This window comes from Hyperolius riggenbachi, chromosome 3 (genome assembly GCF_040937935.1).
Source record: "Hyperolius riggenbachi isolate aHypRig1 chromosome 3, aHypRig1.pri, whole genome shotgun sequence".
Lineage (NCBI taxonomy): Eukaryota > Metazoa > Chordata > Amphibia > Anura > Hyperoliidae > Hyperolius > Hyperolius riggenbachi.
In genome coordinates this window covers 326,887,028-326,907,412 of record NC_090648.1, presented here as the reverse complement: position 1 = coordinate 326,907,412, position 20,385 = coordinate 326,887,028, and the positions used below count along the sequence as shown (strand labels likewise).

General features: G+C 43.4%; 1 protein-coding gene across 4 annotated transcripts in view; it reads right to left on the bottom strand.

The window, feature by feature from the left end:
- Nucleotides 1–7,371: 7,371 nt before the first annotated feature.
- Nucleotides 7,372–20,385, bottom strand: part of CEP290 (centrosomal protein 290) — a 272,670-nt gene continuing 259,656 nt past the window's right edge. For all 4 annotated transcript variants that reach the window (XM_068276835.1, XM_068276834.1, XM_068276837.1 and 1 more), the window contains 2 exons: nucleotides 18,739–18,845; nucleotides 7,372–7,828 (listed from right to left, as the gene is read on the bottom strand). In XM_068276835.1, coding sequence (XP_068132936.1) covers nucleotides 7,643–7,828; nucleotides 18,739–18,845 — 293 coding nt within the window. In that variant the 3' untranslated portion in view covers nucleotides 7,372–7,642. The remainder of the gene's footprint in view (nucleotides 7,829–18,738; nucleotides 18,846–20,385) is intronic.

Sequence of the window (20,385 nt, the reverse complement as noted above, 5' to 3'; positions counted from 1 at the left end):
GAACGTTTTCCGGGCAGGGGGTTGCCGTAGCACGCGGGCGCGCGCACAGACGGGACCTTTATGCGGGGAGTAAGCCCATCAGCTGACCTGTCGGTTGGCTGACGTCGGAGTCCCACGGCGCCCAGGATTGGTTGATTCGGAGGGGCGTGCCAGTGGGGTCTCCTCTGCTTCATAAGCCTCCGGGCTTCATTACAGGATTGTCTGTTGTCGTGAATACTTGCATGTTAGCGCTCAGACCTTAGGCTAGTTCCCTGGTGTTGATGCTGAGGATTTCACACCTAGTTTAGGATATTGCTGTCTTGCTATTTGTTTATTGTAGACTAGTTCCCGGGTGTTGATGCCAAGAAGTTCACACCCAGACTAGGATATTGTTTACTGTATTGATCTCCTGTGTATGACTCTTAGCTATTACCTCTGACTCTGATCCTGCCTTCTGATCCTGTACTTTCGCCTATCTGCCTACCTGTTGCTGAACCTCTGCCTGATTACCGTTTACTCTCGTCTCACGATTCTGTACAGATACGTACCTTTCTGTTACCGACCCTTGCCTGCCTGACCATTCTACTCGCCAGTGGGCCCTCGCCACTGGTGAGGTGTTTACTGCGCCAGGTCCGCTGGTTAAGCTATAGTTCAGCCTTAATTACCTGCTCACTAGGTATCTGTCATTTTAGTATTACTGTATCTCGTAGGCTGCAGTCCAGTCTGACTCACCCGCCCCTCGGGTGTTCATTTGCCTGCAGTATATTCTGAATCACCCGCTCCTTGGGAGATTCAGCCTCTTCAGTATTGTTTCTCCAGCTTGCTGGAGCCTGTACACTAGTGCCACTTCGTGTACTGGTAGTACCTCACCAGCCCCTCTGGTGAGGTTTCTTCAAACTATTAAAGTTACGGTTGCACCCAAACACTTACACTTTATTAGGTGTCCAGAGGTTAGCCATACTTGTATTATTGGTGATTCTGCAGATCACTAATAATCAAGTATACATCTGTATTGTTGGTGATACTGCAGATCATCAATAATCAGATACTCTCTGTGTGCTGACACCACTCGTTACACTTGACAAAGGCCTATGGAAGGCCGAAACAGCAGTCTGTCGTTGCTTCTGATGTATCATTAAAGTATTTGAGCTATAACATACTGGAGTGGTGCTGGTCCTTTGCTGGATTTCATTATTACGACCCCTTGGTACTGGGGTGGGACCTTGGCACACATTTTTATTTTTGAATTTCATTGGTGCTCCTGGATTTACCTTTGCACACCCTCCTACTACATAAATTTGATAAGCGTGAATAATAAAGACTATGGCTTCAATTCATCAAAGGGTGTTCGATAACAAAACCCCAGTCCTTAAAATACCGCATTCGGTATTTTACACTTCACTGTGCTAATTCATCAATATTTTCCCATGTGTGGTAGAGGTTCGTTAAGTTACTGAACTACTAGGCTTCAATTCATCAAAGGCTGTTAGATAACAGCAGAGTGGTGCAGAGCAGCTTGGAATGTCCCTGTGTTGTTACAAGCTGATAACAATAGAAGGCTTCCAGACATCCCTTTAGATGTAAAGGTGTTATAGTTACTGTTATTTATACTGCCTCTGCTGCTCTGAATCTGTCGATCAGTCTTTCTTAACATTTTATTTATTTGCCACAACGTAGATGAACTTCCTGGAGACATTACAAATGCCATGCTTGGTGATTTCACCACCAGCATCTTTGCATTATCAAACAGGGCCTGAAAGGGTTACACCACCGAAGGGAATCTGGGGATATATTTTGACCCGTTCTCTCTGCTCACTGCCTGGGGGGTCTGAAAGCTTGTGTGGAGAAGCCTGTGTGACCTATCAGCTGCACTTGCAGGAGAACAGGGGCTGCTTCTATTGGCTGCCTGCTCCTGCTAATCATGAAAACATTCACACAGTAGGCTTTCGAAGCCTGTAACGACAGGGGAGAGCTTGAGATAAACACCGAATGTGTTAGAGAATGTGGGAACCTTGATGAATTAACATTTGTTGAGCACATGTCGGTAATTTATCTCATTGCTGTGTCATTTCAGCTTCTCATTCGGTAACAGCTTTGATGAATTAACATTTTCTAAAGTGCTTCGTTAAGTCAGCTGTTTTCAGCATTACCGAATGCGGTAATGCTTGATGAATTGAAGCCTATATCATTCGTGGGCAACTTTAGCATTTTATCTGTAGATGAACCCCGTCACCACTTTCTGTTCAGCTCAGCTCCACCAGTAAAAGTACTGTCATGCCTGCTGAATTGTATATGGTGCAGTCACCATATACCTGTCATGTAGAGAATGTTTTTTTTTTTTACAAGTTCTTTTTTTAAATTCTTAAGTTCAGTAAGTATGCAGTTTGTTTGGCTAAAAAAAAAAAGTCTATTAAGCTCAATTACAAAATATGGTACAACACTTGCTGGGGACCCTTGGGGCATTCTATATCAAATTAACACAATGATTGTGACTGATGTCCTTTTGATTGTGAAGAAGCTTGTTATATCTAGTGCCCTTTTATAGTTATGAATAGAAATGGGTAAAAATACATTTCTGCCTTTCCTTCAAAATGAATTAAGTACTAATTGTAATTTCCATTTCTGTCTGGAGATATTAAATAGTAACCAGATGAGATAAAAACCTGGGCAATGGCCTCAATTCACTAAACGTATCTCCTGTCTTTAATAACTCTTCTAGAGTTGTTACCATGGTGATAAGGCATGTAGTATTCAGGAAACATTTTACCTCAGGCAAGCCTAAAGTTAACTCTTCTGTCTTTAAATTAACTCTCCAATCCTTAAAATAACTCCAGAGTTAAAGACAGGCTGTTAATTAGCTGCATGTGAAAATAACTACAGAGGAGGTAAATTAACTACAGGAGAGGTAACTTAAGGAATGAAGAGGTAAGATAACTCTCACGTGTGGAGGTAAGTTTTCTCTTGCCTTATTATCTCTAGCATGATCTTAGTGAATTGAGGCCATTGTGTCATTTAAAGCTCTTTTGTTGAGCTTAAATTTGGTGTGTGACATTCAGAATTTTATCTAATTTTCTGTATTTTTTAAAATTCAATTTATTAAAAAGGCAATTTGAAAATTTTGAAAAAAAAAGCACAAAATCAATTTTCACTATGCTCTTATCCCTCTCAAAGTTTAATTGTGGAATCCTAAAAGGTTCAAGTCATACAAGGGTGTACGAGGGTCACACTTTTTGCAGAAAATGTCAATTTAATGTAAATTACCAAGTTAAATTTATGATGAACAAAAAAAAATCTAAATTTTTTAGAAGATTTAGACATGAAGACAGGAACTATAAGACATTTTATTGACTGTGCCCTTCCATCCTCTCCTATACTTGGGTTTTGTACCACTGATCAAGTTTGAACAGGTTGCTTTTGTCTGTTGGAACACAGCCATGTTCTTCAGTAAGCCTAGCATTAGAACTCCTCTTTTTCAGATTACTTTAGTTGTACTGTGCCGACCTTGACATTCAAAACTTTGAGTGCTTTGTAAATGTCCATCATACTATACTAAGTGCATTTGACCAAGGCTGTGGACTCTGAGCAATTTTGGGTACCTGGCGTCTGAGTCGGTGGTTTCATAAACTGAGGAGTCTGAAGATTTTTGTACCGGCTCCACAGCCCTGCATTTGACCATCAACCAGCTATTCAGTCATCCATTCTGAATTCAGGTTAAAATGTGATGATTTCTTTCCCCCTATTTTTTTTTCTTAAAGAGTAACTGTTAGGCATTATATGTGAAATCTATTTTCTATTTTAGCCTATTACATAGACAAAAAGGATGCTAATAAGGCAATGCAAATAGTTAAAATTATTCTTACTTTTTTTCCTAGGAGGATTTTCTCTCCCCATGCCTGCAGGATGCAAGGCCGCAGAACAGGCAGGCTGATTGGCTAAAGCCTCTGTCAATCACCTCTCTGCTCTGCGATTGGCCGCCTGCTCTCCCCTTGTTTGCGGTGGTTGTAGCCGCTGTAAGAGCGCACGGAGGGGGGCCAGAGGCCATCTCCTGTCACTGTCCTCTGCCCCCCTCCTCCAGTGTGATGTCCGCACCCCCATTCCTGCCGCATTCTCCTTCTTCCCCGCACAGAACTTTGGGGAAGGATAAAGGCGGCGCACAGACTCCAGGAATAATGTTTCCAGGCGCTGCAGTCCCCCCCCCCCCCCCCATACTCTGCACTGCCGCCGGTGGTAGTGCCGAGAGTATAGGGGGGGAACTGCAGCGCTTGGATCTATTATTAGTTGAGTCTTTGCTGTCTGCAGCTTTTCCTCCCTGCTTTGCTGAGAACAAGTGCGGTGAGGAGGGGGGTGCGGGGTTGGGGGAAGAATATACCGGAGGAAGCAAGATGGCCCCTGCCATGAAGAGAATGACCCTTTATTTATATTATAAAATTATATGGAAGGAAACCGAGGACAGTGCAATACATCTGTTATGTAAGTAGAGGAAGTATTTATCTACTTACATATGTGTTTTCTTTGGGGGGCATGTTATTGCTAATAGTGCCTCTTTAACTATGTAAGGGCACTAGATACACCAAATTTTATTAAAATCTGGGAGGTTAAGGCAGATTTCCATACAAAACTGTTGATTTGTCAAGGAATGACTTCCTTACATATCCTAGTTGATCCTATTTTATAGGGATGGTCAATGAGATGCTAATAATTTGATGTAAATTGTATGGAAATGTATGCAGGTTGGAAAGGTAATGGACCAATTAAATTCAGAGCCTGCCTGTGGCTCGGAACAATACACTCCTGTCTGTTGGCCGAACCAGTAAAATTGGGCACTAGGTGGCGCTGAGGATTTGGGTGCCACCATAGGCCATAATGTGAATTACTGCTAAATAGGCACGCACTGTGTAATTTGGGTGCCAGCACTAGCTGGAGAATAAATTACAATAAAAACAGTAATTTAGGCGACAGTTCCCTAATTACGTAAAGAAAGGTGGCAGGGAAGTGTGGCACTGTTACAGCAGGGCAATATATTAAAAAAAATAGATAGAACGGTTAGTTCACCCTGCGCCAAAACATCCCCACAGCCTTTTCACATGTGCACCCTGTTAGCTTGTTCAGAGGTTCATTACCACATGTTTCTCCTAACTGATTGCTGGGCCACTGATGTTCTTTAACCATTTCACTACTGAATTTTCATCTTTCAACACTTCTCCCTTTCAGTCACCAATAATTTTATCACAACAAAATTATATCTTGTTTTTTCCGCCACCAATTAGGCTTTCTTTGGGTGGTACATTTTGCTAAGAATTATTTTATTCTAAATGCATTTTAGGCTGCTTTCACAGTGGGACGTTACAGGCGTATGTTAGAGCAGCCTGTAACGCAGCCCAACTCACAGTAATGAAAAATCAATGAGCTGTACAGTGCCCACGTTGTGTTACAGTGTAACGCTGGACGTTCAAATAAAGTGCAGCATGCTGTGCGTTATAGGTGGTTTTAGCTGCGTTAGACTGTTTGCACATGCTCAGTAAGGGGAGAGTCCGCTATTGTTCCTAGTCACATGGCTAATTAATATTCACTGCACTGTAGTGTTGTCCAGATCCTGAACAATTCGGATCTTTGATCCGGATCTTTTTTGTGAGTCGAATCATCCGGATCATCACAATGAAGGATTCGGTTCACAGTGGATGTCTGGAAGAAACAGGAACTGCAGCTTCTGTGCACAAGCACAATCTTCCTGCTGCATCTCTCCCTTCCCCATTAGCACCCTCGATGTGCCATCATTCTCCTGCACCCCTGCTTCCCTAGTAAAATGATTCAAAGATCCGAATCTTTTCAATGATCTGATTCGAATCATCCGATAATTTTTCCGGTTTGTTCCAGTTATTACAATGTTTAAAATATGTTGCTAGTAATGTACGGCGACTATTTTATTTGGAAATACAGGTGTATTTTTTTTCTGTTTCGTTTCCAACACTAATTAAAATTCCATATATATCCCATACCACTTTATCTTCCTGCGAGTACTGTAAGGATGCTAACAGGAAGTAATGTGTGTATGTTTTTACTTTCTGTTTGTCAATGACCACGGCATCTCATTGATCACAGGCTCTTAGATCAGTGAATGGGAATTATGTTCTCATTCACTGATCTGTCTGCTAATCGGTGGCGATGAGAATGCGTGCACGGTTGGTGATCGGGGTAGAAGACTAATATCTATGTCCCTGGGCAAGAACTGAAGTCCTGCAGGACGTAGATATACAGTCTTCAAAAAGATAAGTGGTTAAAAGCAAATAAATGTGTCAACATCCTTATCCCTCTCACTACAGGGTGACTTTAATAAAATCTCACATTGGCTGGTTTGACAGGCAGCAGGTATGGGTACTCTCCTCCACACCTTTACCGTTGAATGCAATTACACCTATGGACTGGAGCGATAATGTAATAAATAGTTTAGTCTTTGGGATTCCTAAAGTTGTTGGCTGATCACCTGTTGTGCACTGCAAGGGTTACCCGAGATGTTTTTTTTTTACTATTAGCTATTGGTTTATTCTCTACCTAGTTTCCGTGGCGAGGATGGTATATCTATACCCTGTAGGACATAAGTTCCTGCACAGGGGCATAGATATTATTCTATTGTGGTGGGTGGTCACTGCTCGTGCACCTGCGCGGGTATTCATCACTGCCAGTTAGCGGGGCAGTGACCGCTCCCCGTGTAAATGATTACTGGCATCAATGAGATGCCTGCGTCATTGTATCTTCCAGAGAAACACGAACGCATCACTTCCTGTTTGGAGTACTTATAGTATGCTAATAGGAAATAATGTGCGAGGACATTTTGTGGCCAAATAGTAAAATTACACCTACAAACATTTATTTTAATAAAATTACATATACTATATAAAAATTAACTCTTTCCCCCCTCATTAGTGTAATTTTGGATGCAAAATTGAAAAAAAATGCACCTTTATTTCCAAATAAAATATTGGCGCCATACATTGTACTAGGGAAATATTTTAAATGCTTTAATAACCAGGCCAAATGTGTGGATTTTAATTACGGTAGCATGTATTATTTTAACTATAATGGCATAAAACTAAAAGAATGATAATTTCTTATTTTTCTCGTTAAAATGCATTTAGAATAAAATAATTCTTTGCAAAATGTACCAGCCAAAGAAAGCCTAACTGGTGGCGAAAAAAACAAGATGGAGATCATTTCATTGTGATAAGTAGTAATACAGTTATATGCGAATGAATGGAAGGAGCGCTGAAAGGTGAAAATTGCTTTGATACAGAAGAGGGAAAAAAAAATATATCTTGATAGACAAAGAATGGCACTTGCACACTGTTCTAACAGAATTTTTTTTTTCTTTTTATTAACGTACAAAATTAATTTACAAATTCTACAACTATACAAACCTTTATCTGTAAGTAAAATACATTACTTTATCTGTACACATTTATCAGTTAAAAAATAGTCTCAATACAAAATCATAAACTTACATTTAGCAAATGTTAGATTTTGTTTCTATAAATAAAAGTGCTTTGCAAGTGTAGTTGGCATGGCCAAAACTGCTTCAATAGGCTTGCAACTATTATACATGGCACCTATGGCACAACCGAAGTGGTTCAAGCCACAAGTGGACACGCTGCGCAGGAAGCTGTTGCCCTCAGCAATCTACATTCGCTGGAATGTCTACATGGACACCAAACTGCTCTGAAAGAGCCTTGAGTTTTTCTTCAAGGAGTATATTCTTTTTAACTTCTTCATTATAGTTGTACTTCAAATCTTCAATCTCTTCAAAAAAGGAAGGGTCAAAGTTTTCAAGTTCCTTCTTGAGCCTTCTGATCTCCTCCTGAAAGGTAAGAGAAGAATGCAGGCTCTTGATTAACTTAATAAGGTTGCTGGCACGTAGCACTGCAGAACTACTCTATGCCAGACCAATGAGTTTTGTTCTAGGTTGAATGCCATGGACACAATTACAGAGTGTCTTTATTCTTCTGTGTGAGTGAATGCATTTCTTGTTACTAAAGAAGCCAAGTATCGGCTATGTATTTTTAAGGCCCATTTCAGACCTATACACCTAAATTATATAACATGATTGTGCAGTATAAAGGCATGTTTTAGGTCATATTGGGATAGATTCATAGCAGCGTGCTTGCTCATAGAGATAATTTAAAGAAAACCTGTACTGAAAATAAAATGCAAAATAGGCATACACAAGTCATACTTACCTTCCATGTAGTCTACTCCTCAGTGTCTTTCTCCTGTCCTGCGTCCTATTTGTTCACTATGATCAAGGGAATTTTCCGTCCTCCATTTTGAAAATAGCCATTACCCATAACAGCTTTCTGGTCAGCACACAGTTAAACTGTAACATCGCCCACTTGAGCCATAGGGAAACATGGACATTACCTGGTACATCCGTTTTCCTCTCAGCTATAACTGACAGCAACTGATATATTTCAGATCTGACAAAATATTGTCAGAACTGGATGGGATTATTGTCAGAAGAAAATGGTGAGCTTCTGAGAGGAACTGATGGCAAGGTAACTCTGTAATGTTCATTTGAAGTTACCTCATGTGTTTATTTTAAATATTTTTACTCAGTACAGGTTCTCTTTAAATAATTTTATTGTTATGGAAATTCTAGTTTGACCCTTTGAAGATGAAACACTGCAGTTGGCTACTGTATTTTTCACTCCAAAAGACACACTCTTCCCTTCAAACTGTGTGTGTGACAATAATACATATTTGGGCACTAGGTCTTCCTCCCAAGCTGTCCCTGGGCCACCCCCAAGCTAACAATAATTCCCGCAGTGTATAACCGCAGCGGAGTACCCTCACCTCTCTGGCCAGCACGCTCAATGCCTGGCTGGAGTCCTATCTCTATATATAAATTAGAACACAAGACAGAGGAGCAAACAGGTCAGAGAGGTAAGGGAAAATATGCATGTAATTGCATATATTGTAAATGTAAACTAGCCAAAAACATTGTAATAGGATTTTATATATATTTTTTATGCAGAAAATGTATGATCTAGGTGCACAAGATGGCAAATATTGACAAAAAGTTAGATGCTTCCCATAGAAAAAGGAAGCCTCTCCGGCTAGTCCTGAGGCTTCCCCCTTCAAGCTCACCATTCCAGCACTGAGTCTCTTTAACCTCCCTGGCGGTATGATTATTTACGGATTTTAGGGTCTTTTTTAAAAAAAAGTTTCAGACCCTAAAATCAGGAAAAAAAAATCATGCTGCTAGAGTACTTTGCAGCAGCCTCTGCTCTCACTCCCTTCCCTGGGCTCCAGCACTGCAATTTTACCTCCGTACTTCAGGTGGCTCTGTGACTCTATAGTGAGATCGATGACAGTGCTCTCAGAGTGATTCAAAGCCTCAGAGGACAGGAAGGAGAACTGCTACTGACATCGACCTCCCGGGGGGTGAGTAAAAGTGCCTGCTGCACACTATACTCTGCATAGAGCTCCCAGCAGCTAGCCCGAGCACAGCTCGGGATTACCGCCAGAGAGGTTAAACCTATTTGGCAAGGGATTAACAAATAGGTTTGCGCAGGTGCAAAGCGGCCTGCACAGTAGCGTGGCACTGATCATACACAGCTTTTTTTTTTTTCCCTCTCTGCTACTGCACGGGCGTGGACCACCAGTACACCTGCAGTGTGCCTGCACTCGTTCACAGATGGCAGCCTGGTCGCTAGGAAAAGAGGGTGCCAGCAACAAGCAGTGGGCTTAAAGTTGAGAGGGATATGGAGACTGCCATATTTATTTCCTTTTAAACAATACCAGTTGCCTGGAAGTTCTACTGATCTATTTGGCTGGAGTAGGGTCTGAATCATACCAGAAACTAGCAAGCAGCTAAGCTCGCCTGATCTGACAATATAGAGTGCATGAAGGCAAATATTGACAACTTAAAGGGATACTGTAGGGGGGGTCGGGGGAAAATGAGCTGAACTTACCCGGGGCTTCTAATGGTCCCCCGCAGACATCCTGTGTTGGCGCAGCCACTCACCGATGCTCCGGCCCCGTCTCCAGTTAACTTCTGGAATTTCTGACTTTAAAGTCAGAAAACCACTGCGCCTGCACGCCCGTGTCCTCGCTCCCGCTGATGTCACCAGGAGTGTACTGCGCAGACACAGACCATACTGGGCCTGCGCTGTGCGCTCTTGATGACATCAGCGGGATCAAGGACACGGCAACGCAGGCGCAGTGGTTTTCTGACTTTAAAGTCAGAAATTCCAGAAGTGAACTGGAGGCGGGGCCGGAACATCGGTGAGTGGCTGCGCCAACACAGGATGTCTGCGGGGGACCGTTAGAAGCCCCGGGTAAGTTCAACTCATTTTCCCCTGACCCCCCTACAGTATCCCTTTAAGTAATGCAGAGTGCCTCCCCCTGTGCATACAGTGGTTTGCAAAAGTATTCAGCCCCCTTGAAGTTTTCCACATTTTGTCATATTACTGCCACAAACATGAATCAATTTTATTGGAATTCCACGTGAAAGGCCAATACAAAGTGGTGTACACGTGAGAAGTGGAATGAAAATCATATAAGATTCCAAACATTTTTTTAAAACAAATAACTGCAAAGTGGGGTGTGCGTAATTATTCAGCCCCCGGAGTCAATACTTTGTAGAACCACTTTTTGCTGCAATTACAGCTGCAAGTCTTTTAGGGTATGTCTCCACCAGCTTTGCACATCTAGTGACAAAAATCCTTGCCCATTCTTTTTTGCAAAACAGCTCCAGCTCAGTCAGATTAGATGGACAGCGTTTGTGAACAGCAGTTTTCAGATCTTGCCACATATTCTTGATTGGATTTAGATCTGGACTTTGACTGGGCCATTCTAAGGCCCCATACACACATCAGACCATAGTCTTTTGAAAATGAAAGATCACAGACCAATCTTACCACCCTTCATGTAGTATGAGAACCATACTCAACACAGTCTTTTCTATGGAGCTGAACTCCACATCAGAAAAAAATCTGTGCAAGATGCTGCACACACAGATGCTGTACAGACACAAAAGATTAGTATCTGCAAAAGATCTGTTCCTGCCAAAAATCCATTCCTGCAAATTGCAATGATAGTCTATGAGATCTGCAGATCATCATACACACATGATTTAACTGACATTCATCTGCAGATCAGATCCACCAGGATGGATTTTCAGATCTGCAGATGATTGCTTGATCTGCAGATGAATGTCAGTTAAATCATGTGTGCATGATGATCTGCAGATCTCATAGACTATCATTGCAATTTGCAGGAATGGATTTTTGGCAGGAACAGATCTTTTGCAGATACTGATCTTTTGTGTCTGTACAGCATCTGTGTGTGCAGCATCTTGCACAGATTTTTTTCTGATGTGGAGTTCAGCTCCATAGAAAAGACTGTGTAGGTATGGCTCTCATACTACATGAAGGGTGGTAAGATTGGTCTGTGATCTTTCATTTTCCAAAGACTATAGTCTGATGTGTGTATGAGCCTTAACACATGGATATGTTTTGTTTTAACCACTTGAGGACCTAGGGCTTTCTACTCCTTAAGGACCGGCCACTTTTTTTCCATTCAGACCACTGCAGCTTTCACGGTTTATTGCTCGCTCATACAACCTACCACCTAAATGAATTTTGGCTCCTTTTCTTGTCACTAATAAAGCTTTCTTTTGGTGCTATTTGATTGCTCCTGCGATTTTTACTTTTTATTATACATCAAAAAAGACATGAATTTTGGCAAAATGATTTTTTTAACTTTCTGTGCTGACATTTTTCAAATAAAGTAAAATTTCTGTATACATGCAGCGCGAAAAATGTGGACAAACATGTTTTGGCTAAAAAAAAACCCCATTCAGTGTATATTTATTGGTTTGGGTAAAAGTTATAGCGTTTACAAACTATGGTGCAAAAAGTGAATTTTCCCATTTTCAAGCATCTATGACTTTTCTGACCCCCTGTCATGTTTCATGAGGGGCTAGAATTCCAGCATAGTATAAATACTCCCCAAATGACCCCATTTTGGAAAGAAGACATCCCAAAGTATTCACTGAGAGGCATAGTGAGTTCATAGAAGATATTATTTTTTGTCACAAGTAAGCGGAAAATGACACTTTGTGACAAAAAAAATAAATAAATAAAGTTTCCATTTCTTCTAACTTGCGACAAAAAAAATGAAATCTGCCACGGACTCACCATGCCCCTCTCTGAATACCTTGAAGTGTCTACTTTCCAAAATGGGGTCATTTGTGGGGTGTGTTTACTGTCCTCGCATTTTGGGGGGTGCTCATTTGTAAGCACCCATGTAAAGCCTAAAGGTGCTCATTGGACTTTGGGCCCCTTAGCGCAGTTAGGCTGCAAAAAAGTGCCACACATGTGGTATTGCCGTACTCAGGAGAAGTAGTATAATGTGTTTTGGGGTGTATTTTTACACATACCCATGCTGGGTGGGAGAAATATCTCTGTAAATGACAATTTTTTTAATTTTTTTTACACACAATTGTCCATTTACAGAGATCTTTCTCCCACTCAGCATGGGTATGTGTAAAAATACACCCCAAAACACATTTTACTACTTCTCCCGAGTACGGCGATACCACATGTGTGGCACTTTTTTGCACCCTAACTGCGCTAAGGGGCCCAAAGTCCAATGAGTACCTTTAGGATTTCACAGGTCATTTTGAGAAATTTTGTTTCAAGACTACTCCTCACGGTTTAGGGCCCCTAAAATGCCAGTACAGTATAGGAACCCCACAAATGACTCCATTTTAGAAAGAAGACACTCCAAGGTATTCTGTTAATAGAACGGTGAGTTCATAGAAGATTTTATTTTTTGTCACAAGTTAGCGGAAATTGATTTTTATTGTTTTTTTTTCACAAAGTGTCATTTTCCGCTAACTTGTGACAAAAAATAAAATCTTTTATGAACGCACCGTACTACTAACGGAATACCTTGGGGTGTCTTCTTTCTAAAATTGGGTCATTTATGGGGTTCCTATACTGTCCTGGCATTTTAGGGCCCCTAAACCGTGAGGAGTAGTCTTGAAACTAAATTTCTCAAAATGACCTGTGAAATCCTAAAGGTACTCATTGGACTTTGGGCCCCTTAGCGCAGTTAGGCTGCAAAAAAGTGCCAATCATGTGGTATCGCCGTACTCGGGAGATGTAGTATAATGTGTTTTGGGGTGTATTTTTACACATACCCATGCTGGGTGGGAGAAATACCTCTGTAAATGACAATTGTTTGATATTTTTTTTTTACACACAATTGTCCATTTACAGAGAGATTTCTCCCACCCAGCATGGGTATGTGTAAAAATACACCCGAAAACACATTATACTACTTCTCCTGAGTACGGCGATACCACATGTGTGACACTTTTTTGCAGCCTAGCTGCGCTAAGGGGCCCAACGTCCTAATCACAGGTCATTTTGAGGCATTTGTTTTCTAGACTACTCCTCACGGTTTAGGGCCCCTAAAATGCCAGGGCAGTATAGGAACCCCACAAGTGACCCCATTTTAGAAAGAAGACACCCCAAGGTATTCCGTTAGGTGTATGGCGAGTTCATAGAAGATTTTATTTTTTGTCACAAGTTAGTGAAAAATGACACTTTGTGAAAAAAAAAAAAAAAAAACAATTTCCGCTAACCTTTGACAAAAAATTAAATCTTCTATGAACTCGTCATACACCTAACAGAATACATTAGGATGTCTTTTTTCTAAAATGGGGTCAGTTTCTGGGGTTCCTATACCGCCCTGGCATTTTACGGGCCCAAAACCGTGAGTAGTCTGGAAATCAAATGTCTCAAAATGACTGTTCAGGGGTATAAGCATCTGAAAATTTTGATGACAGGTGATCTATGAGGGGGCGAATTTTGTGGAACCGGTCATATGCAGGGTGGCCTTTTAGATGACAGGTTGTATTGGGCCTGATCTGATGGATAGGAGTGCTAGGGGGGTGACAGGAGGTGATTGATGGGTGTCTCGGGGTGGTTAGAGGGGAAAATAGATGCAATCAATGCACTGGGGAGGTGATCGGAAGGGGGTCTGAGGGGGATTTGAGGGTTTGGCCGAGTGATCAGGAGCCCACACAGGGCAAATTAGGGCCTGATCTGATGGGTAGGTGTGCTAGGGGGTGACAGGAGGTGATTGATGGGTTATCACAAGGGGTGATTAGAGGGTGGAATAGATGCAAGCAATGCACTGGCGAGGTGATCAGGGCTGGGGCCTGAGGGCATTCTGAGGGTGTGGGCGGGTGATTGAGTGCCCTAGGGGCAGATAGGGGTCTAATCTGATAGGTAGCAGTGACAGGGGGTGATTGATGGGTAATTAGTGGGTGTTTAGGGTAGAGAACAGATATAAACACTGTCCTTGGGAGGTGATCTGACGTCGGATCTGCGGGCGAACTATTGGTGTGGGTGATCAGATTGCCCGCAAGGGGCAGGTTAGGGGCTGATTGATGAGTGGCAGTGACAGGGGGTGATTGATGGGTGGCAGTGCCAGGGCGTGATTGATGGGTGGCAGTGACAGGGGGTGATTGATGGGTGATTGACAGGTGATCAGTGGGTTATTACAGGGAAGAACAGATGTAACTAATGCACTGGCGAATTGATAAGGGGGGGTCTGAGGGCAATCTGAGCGTGTAGGCGGGTGATTGGGTGCCCGCAAGGGGCAGATTAGGGTCTGATCTGATGGGTAACAGTGACAGGTGGTGATAGGGGGTGATTGATGGGTAATTAGTGGGTGTTTAGAGGAGAGAATAGATGTAAACACTGCGTTTGGGTGGTGATCTGATGTCGGATCTGCGGGCGATCTATTGGTGTGGGTGGGTGATCAGATTGCCCGCAAGGGGCAGGTTAGGGGCTGATTGATGGGTGGCAGTGACAGGGGGTGATTGATGGGTGATTGACAGGTGATCAGGGGGGATAGATGCATACAGTACACAGGGGGGGGGGGTCTGGGGAGAATCTGAGGGGTGGGGGGGTGATCAGGAGGGGGCAGTGGGGGGGGAGATAAAAAAAAATAGCGTTGACAGATAGTGACAGGGAGTGATTGATGGGTGATTAGGGGGGTGATTGGGTGCAAACAGGGGTCTGGGGGGTGGGCGGGGGGGGTCTGAGGGGTGCTGTGGGCGATCTGGGGCAGGGGGGGGAGAAATCAGTGTGCTTGGGTGCAGACTAGGGTGGCTGCAGCCTGCCCTGGAGGTCCCTCGGACACTGGGACCACCAGGGCAGGAGGCAGCCTGTATAATACACTTTGTAAACATTACAAAGTGTATTATACACTTTGTATGCGGCGATCGCGGGGTTAACATCCCGCCGGCGCTTCCGTAGAGCCGGCGGGATGTTGCAGCGGGCGAGCGGTGACAGGCGCCGGCGGAGGATCGTGTCACGGATGATGCGATCGCTCCGCCCATGCCCTTACAAGGACCGCCGCCTCTGTGGGTGAGCCGGTCCTTAAGGGCTCCACTTCCCGGCCGCCCCTGTGCGTTAGGCGGTCGGGAAGTGGTTAAACCATTCCATTGTTGCCCTGGCTTTATGTTTAGGGTCGTTGTCCTGCTGGAAGATGAACCTCAGCCCCAGTCTTAAGTATTTTGCAGACTCCAAGAGGTTTTCTTCCAAGAATGCCCTGCATTTGGCTCCATCCATCTTCCCATCAACTCTGCCCAGCTTCCCCTAGAGCATGATGCTGCCACCACCATATTTGACAGTGGGGATGGTGTGTTCAGACTGATGTGCAGTGTTAGTTTTCCACCACACATAGCATTTTGGCCAAAAAGTTCCATTTGGATTTCATCTGACCAGAGCACCTTCTTCCACAGGTTTGATATGTCCCCCACACGGCTTGTGGCAAATTGCAAACGGGACTTCTTATGCTTTTCTGTTCACAATGGCTTTCTTCTTGCCACTCTTCTTTAAAGGCCAACTTTGTGCAGTGCACAACTAATAGTTGTCCTATGGACAGATTCCCCCACCTGAGCTGTAGATCTCTGCAGCTCGTCCAAAATCACCATGGGCTTCTTGACTGCATTTCTGATCAGCACTCTCCTTGTTCGGCCTGTGAGTTTAGGTGGACGGCCTTGTCTTGGTAGGTTTACAGTTGTGCCACACACTCCTTCCATTTCTGAATGATTGCTTGAACAGTGCTCCGTGGAATGTTCAAGGCTTTGGAAATCTTTTTGTAGCCTAAACCTGCTTGAAATTTCTCAATAATTTTATCCCTGACCTGTCTGGTGTGTTCTTTGGACTTCATGGTGTTGTTGCTGCCAATATTCCCTTAGACAACCTCTGAGGCAGTCACAGAGCAGCTGTATTTGTACTGACATTAGATTACACGCAGGTGCACTCTATTTAGTCATTAGCACTCATCAGGCAATTGTCTATGGGCAACTGACTGCACTCAGACCAAAGGGGGCTGAATAATTATGCACACCCCACTTTGCAGTTATTGATTTGTAAAACATGTTTTGAATCATGTTTGATTTTCGTTCCACTTCTCACGTGTACACCACTTTGTATCGGTCTATCACGTGGAATTCCAATAACATTAGTTCATGTTTGTGGCCGTAATACGACAAAATGTGGAATACTTCAAGGGGGCAGAATACTTTTGCAAACCACTGTATGTGTGTGATGCACAGTGGATGTATGTCCAGTACAGTGTACGTGATGCAAGGTGCTGTGCAGTGTACACATAACAGTAGCTACCTCTCCTCCTTCCAGGCAGCCATATTACCCGCTCCAGTACAGCTCTTTACTTGCTAGAGATCCAGGCTTCAGTATCTTCTCATCTCTGGTCAGCCCTCTTCCTTGCTGTTCTGTACTCACTGCTAACCACTAGTGAGGAGTTGAAAACTGCTAGGAAAACAAAGGGGCTTCCGGAAACAAGAAGATGCTGAAGCCTGGATCTCTAGCAAGAAGTAGAGAAGAGCTGCACGGGAGCCGCCTGGAATGAGGGAAGGTAATTATAGATGAAGTGCTCACTTCCTATACATGCACTGTACAGCATAATACCCTCAAACTCAAATATAAGTTTTGGGACACTTTTTTTCTTTTGGTCCCAAAAATGTGGCTTCTAGTCGAGTGCATACAGTATTCCAAACATTATGTTGGTCACTGTGGCTCATAATAACAGGCCTGCTAATAAAGGGGATATGCTTGTAAATTTGCAGTCTGAGAGCTCCCAAATATCTTTAGGGGTGTGCAACTGGCATTATATTAAAATTGAAATTAATAATCAGGAGGTATATTTTGTGAGTCTGAAGTGAAGCCATACCCAACCCCCCCCCCCCCAAACAAAAACATACACTTACCTAAGGAGATGGAAGGCTCTGGGTCCTATAGAGCCTTACCATTCCTCCTACGCTCCCCATTGCTGGCTCCGCCATTATTAGTCTCCGACCGATTGGCAATAGACTGCTACTCTGTGGGAGGTTTTGGCAGTCTTCAGGAGCTCCGTACGGCGCAGTGGCGTAACAATAGGAGCTACAGGGGATGCAGCCGCGGGGGGCCCGCCCAGGGCCATTTTGGGGGGCAGGAGGGGTTGCAGCGCATGAGGGGACGGCAATGGCCATCCACAGCGGCGGGGAGGGGGGCCACTCCATCCCCTCAGGCTCTTCCCCCCCCCCCCCCCCAGCATTAATGGGTGGCAGCAGCGGGGAGGAACACAGGATGCGGACATACCTCCATGAGTTCCACACGCCGGAGGTTCCTCTCTCTCTAAGCGTCTGATGCTACTTCCTGTTTATCAGGAGGTAGCGTGAGGTGCTTATAGAGACCGGACCTCTGGCGATGGAACGCATGGAGGTATGTCCATTGCCACCTATGTGAGTTGCCAATGCTTGCCCGTCATGCGCTGTGACCCTGGGGCACCTATACATGGCTATACTGAAGGCACTTATACCTAGCTATCTGTACTGGGGGCACCCGGCAGTGGGCTCTGTGCAGCAAAACCACCTACTTTGGCACCTGGGGGGGGCATCCACATTTTCACAGGGAGGCCCAGGGACTTCTAGTCATGCCCCTGGTACTATGCATGTGCAGAATAGAGAGCAGTCAGAGACTGCTGATGGGGAAGGCAGCAGGTGAATGTGGGGTTCGTAGGGGGAATGGGAAGGCTCAATAGGACCTAGAGCCTTCCCTGTCCTTAGGTGAGTATTTTTTTAGGTGTGGCTTCAGACTCCCTTTAAATTAACTTATCAGTTTTATTTAATTAAGCACACTGCAGGTGGGGTTTTATCTAAGCTGGTTTTTATATATTGGGGCATTTCAGCTCTCTCCTGGGAATTCTTTTATCTGAGTGCCCTCTACCAATTAGGGCCCTTTTCCACTATGAAATGCGATCGCGATTCCAATCACGATCGCAATCGCGTTTCAATTTCCACCATGCGATTGCGATTGAGCTTCTATACTTATTATAGTCCAGCTCAATAGCATACAAAACGCGGCAGGACGACGATTGCGCTTTGACCAAAATCGCATCGCAATCGGATCGCACTAATGGAAATTGCTGCTGCAGTTTCCATTAGTTTAATGTACCTTGCGATTTGCGATCAGAAGCAAATCGCAAATCGCAGGCTAGTGGAAAAAGGCCCTTAGTGATTACTATTGAGAAATATATAAACGCAGCCTGTAGGGTAAAGAAGCCTCTTAGCTGCATATTACCAGCCTGGAGTTTCTACAGCGGTATCAAATATTTCTGGTTTTAGAATGACATTTAGATTGAAGTGCTTTTATTTTTCAGCCTTACAAGAGCATGCTTTACCTTCAAGTGCTGTTTCTCCAAATCTGAAGTCTTTATGTGTGTTTGCAGATCCACTACTTCCTCCATCAATTTGTGTGTTCTTCCTTTGTGGAGTACATCATCAGACCCTGGAGAACAGTGTGGAAGAGCAGCTTCTGTTACATTCTGTCACTTACAAGTCATGTAACAACAGAGAAAGCAGCTGACATTCTTGTAGCAGATGGGAAAAACAATGCCTCTAGTAATGCTCAACATGCAGATGATGTCATTTATATTCCCTTTATGGAGACAAGTTTGCCACGAAATGCTGAAAGTTATGAGTATTCAGCATGTCTTTTCATTGTAGCAAAAGAAAAAAAAAAACCTCAAGGCAGCGCCACCAGCAATAAAGCATGTTGCTTATCTCCACAACATACATTACAATATGGTTTATAATACTGCTTTTTATGGGCAATGAAACTTGGATATAACCCTCAGGAACACAGGTTAATGTATCCACAGAGTGAGGTGTCATAATATAAAAATGGACATGGACTAAATGGATAAAACTAGTTTAGTAGGCACCTGACCTTATTCACTTCTGAATAAACAGTTCACCTGACCATTATTTTGTATTTCTATTTCTGTTAAACATGAAGTAAACTTTCACTTATCTCACACATCTCTGTTGGCTAGAGCTGCAGAATGTGTGGGATGTGCTTCCTAGGAGCGATCATCGTGCTTTTTGCAAATTTGCTAAATAATATCACCTGTGGAGCTGGAGTTTTCTAAGGCCTCATTTACAAAAATGGTTTATCTATTATTGAAACACTTACTTAAAGAGTACCTAAACCAATGACATTCACTTTCGACCAGCCCCCGCAGCCGTCCTGTGCTGGTCCTCTAGGATCCTGCGCAGGCAGGCCACTGCGCAGGACTCTATTGTGGAAGGGAATGCGTGCTAAACTACGCATGGCAAGGGCCACGGAGGATCCTAGAGGACCAGTGCGGGCACAGGACGGCTGTGGGGGGCTGGTCGAAGCCCCGGGTATGTAAATGTCTATGCGCTTTGAGTCCTATGAGAGAAAAGCGCTTTACAAATGGTATTGTATTGTATGTCATTGGTTTAGGTACACTTTAAGATCCCCTTTCCACCAAAGTACTTGTGCCAAAATTCCACATATGCCAGTTTATTGCCTGGAGAGCAATAAATTGTGAGAAAGGAGTGGCATGGCAGGTAACTCCAGCCACTGAAAATAATGTAGGTGGCTGCATGCAGTTTATGGCACTTTGCATTGCCAATTTAAGCAGAAACATGGCATATAAGACCATCCTGGTACTGCAGACTTGACACCTTTCCTCTGCCACACAAAGAAAATTGTCTGTCGGGACTGAACTTTACATCATGTACTCCCAGAATTCTGTGCACGGGGTTATTGGCATATTGATTGCATTTTAGGTGGCAAACCGTAGCATTTATCATGTGGATAGATGGGGCTGACACTTAATAAAAACATACACTATAACTACATGTAATTATTGTGCATAGTGTTCTAAGCCTGTGAAAAAAAATGCCTGTCACATTTGATACTAACAAATAAGCTGTGCAATAGAGACAGTCAATGAAACTCTAACATTTCCAAGAAGTTTATGCAGCTTGGAAATAGACCAATCTGCTTAATGTTATGG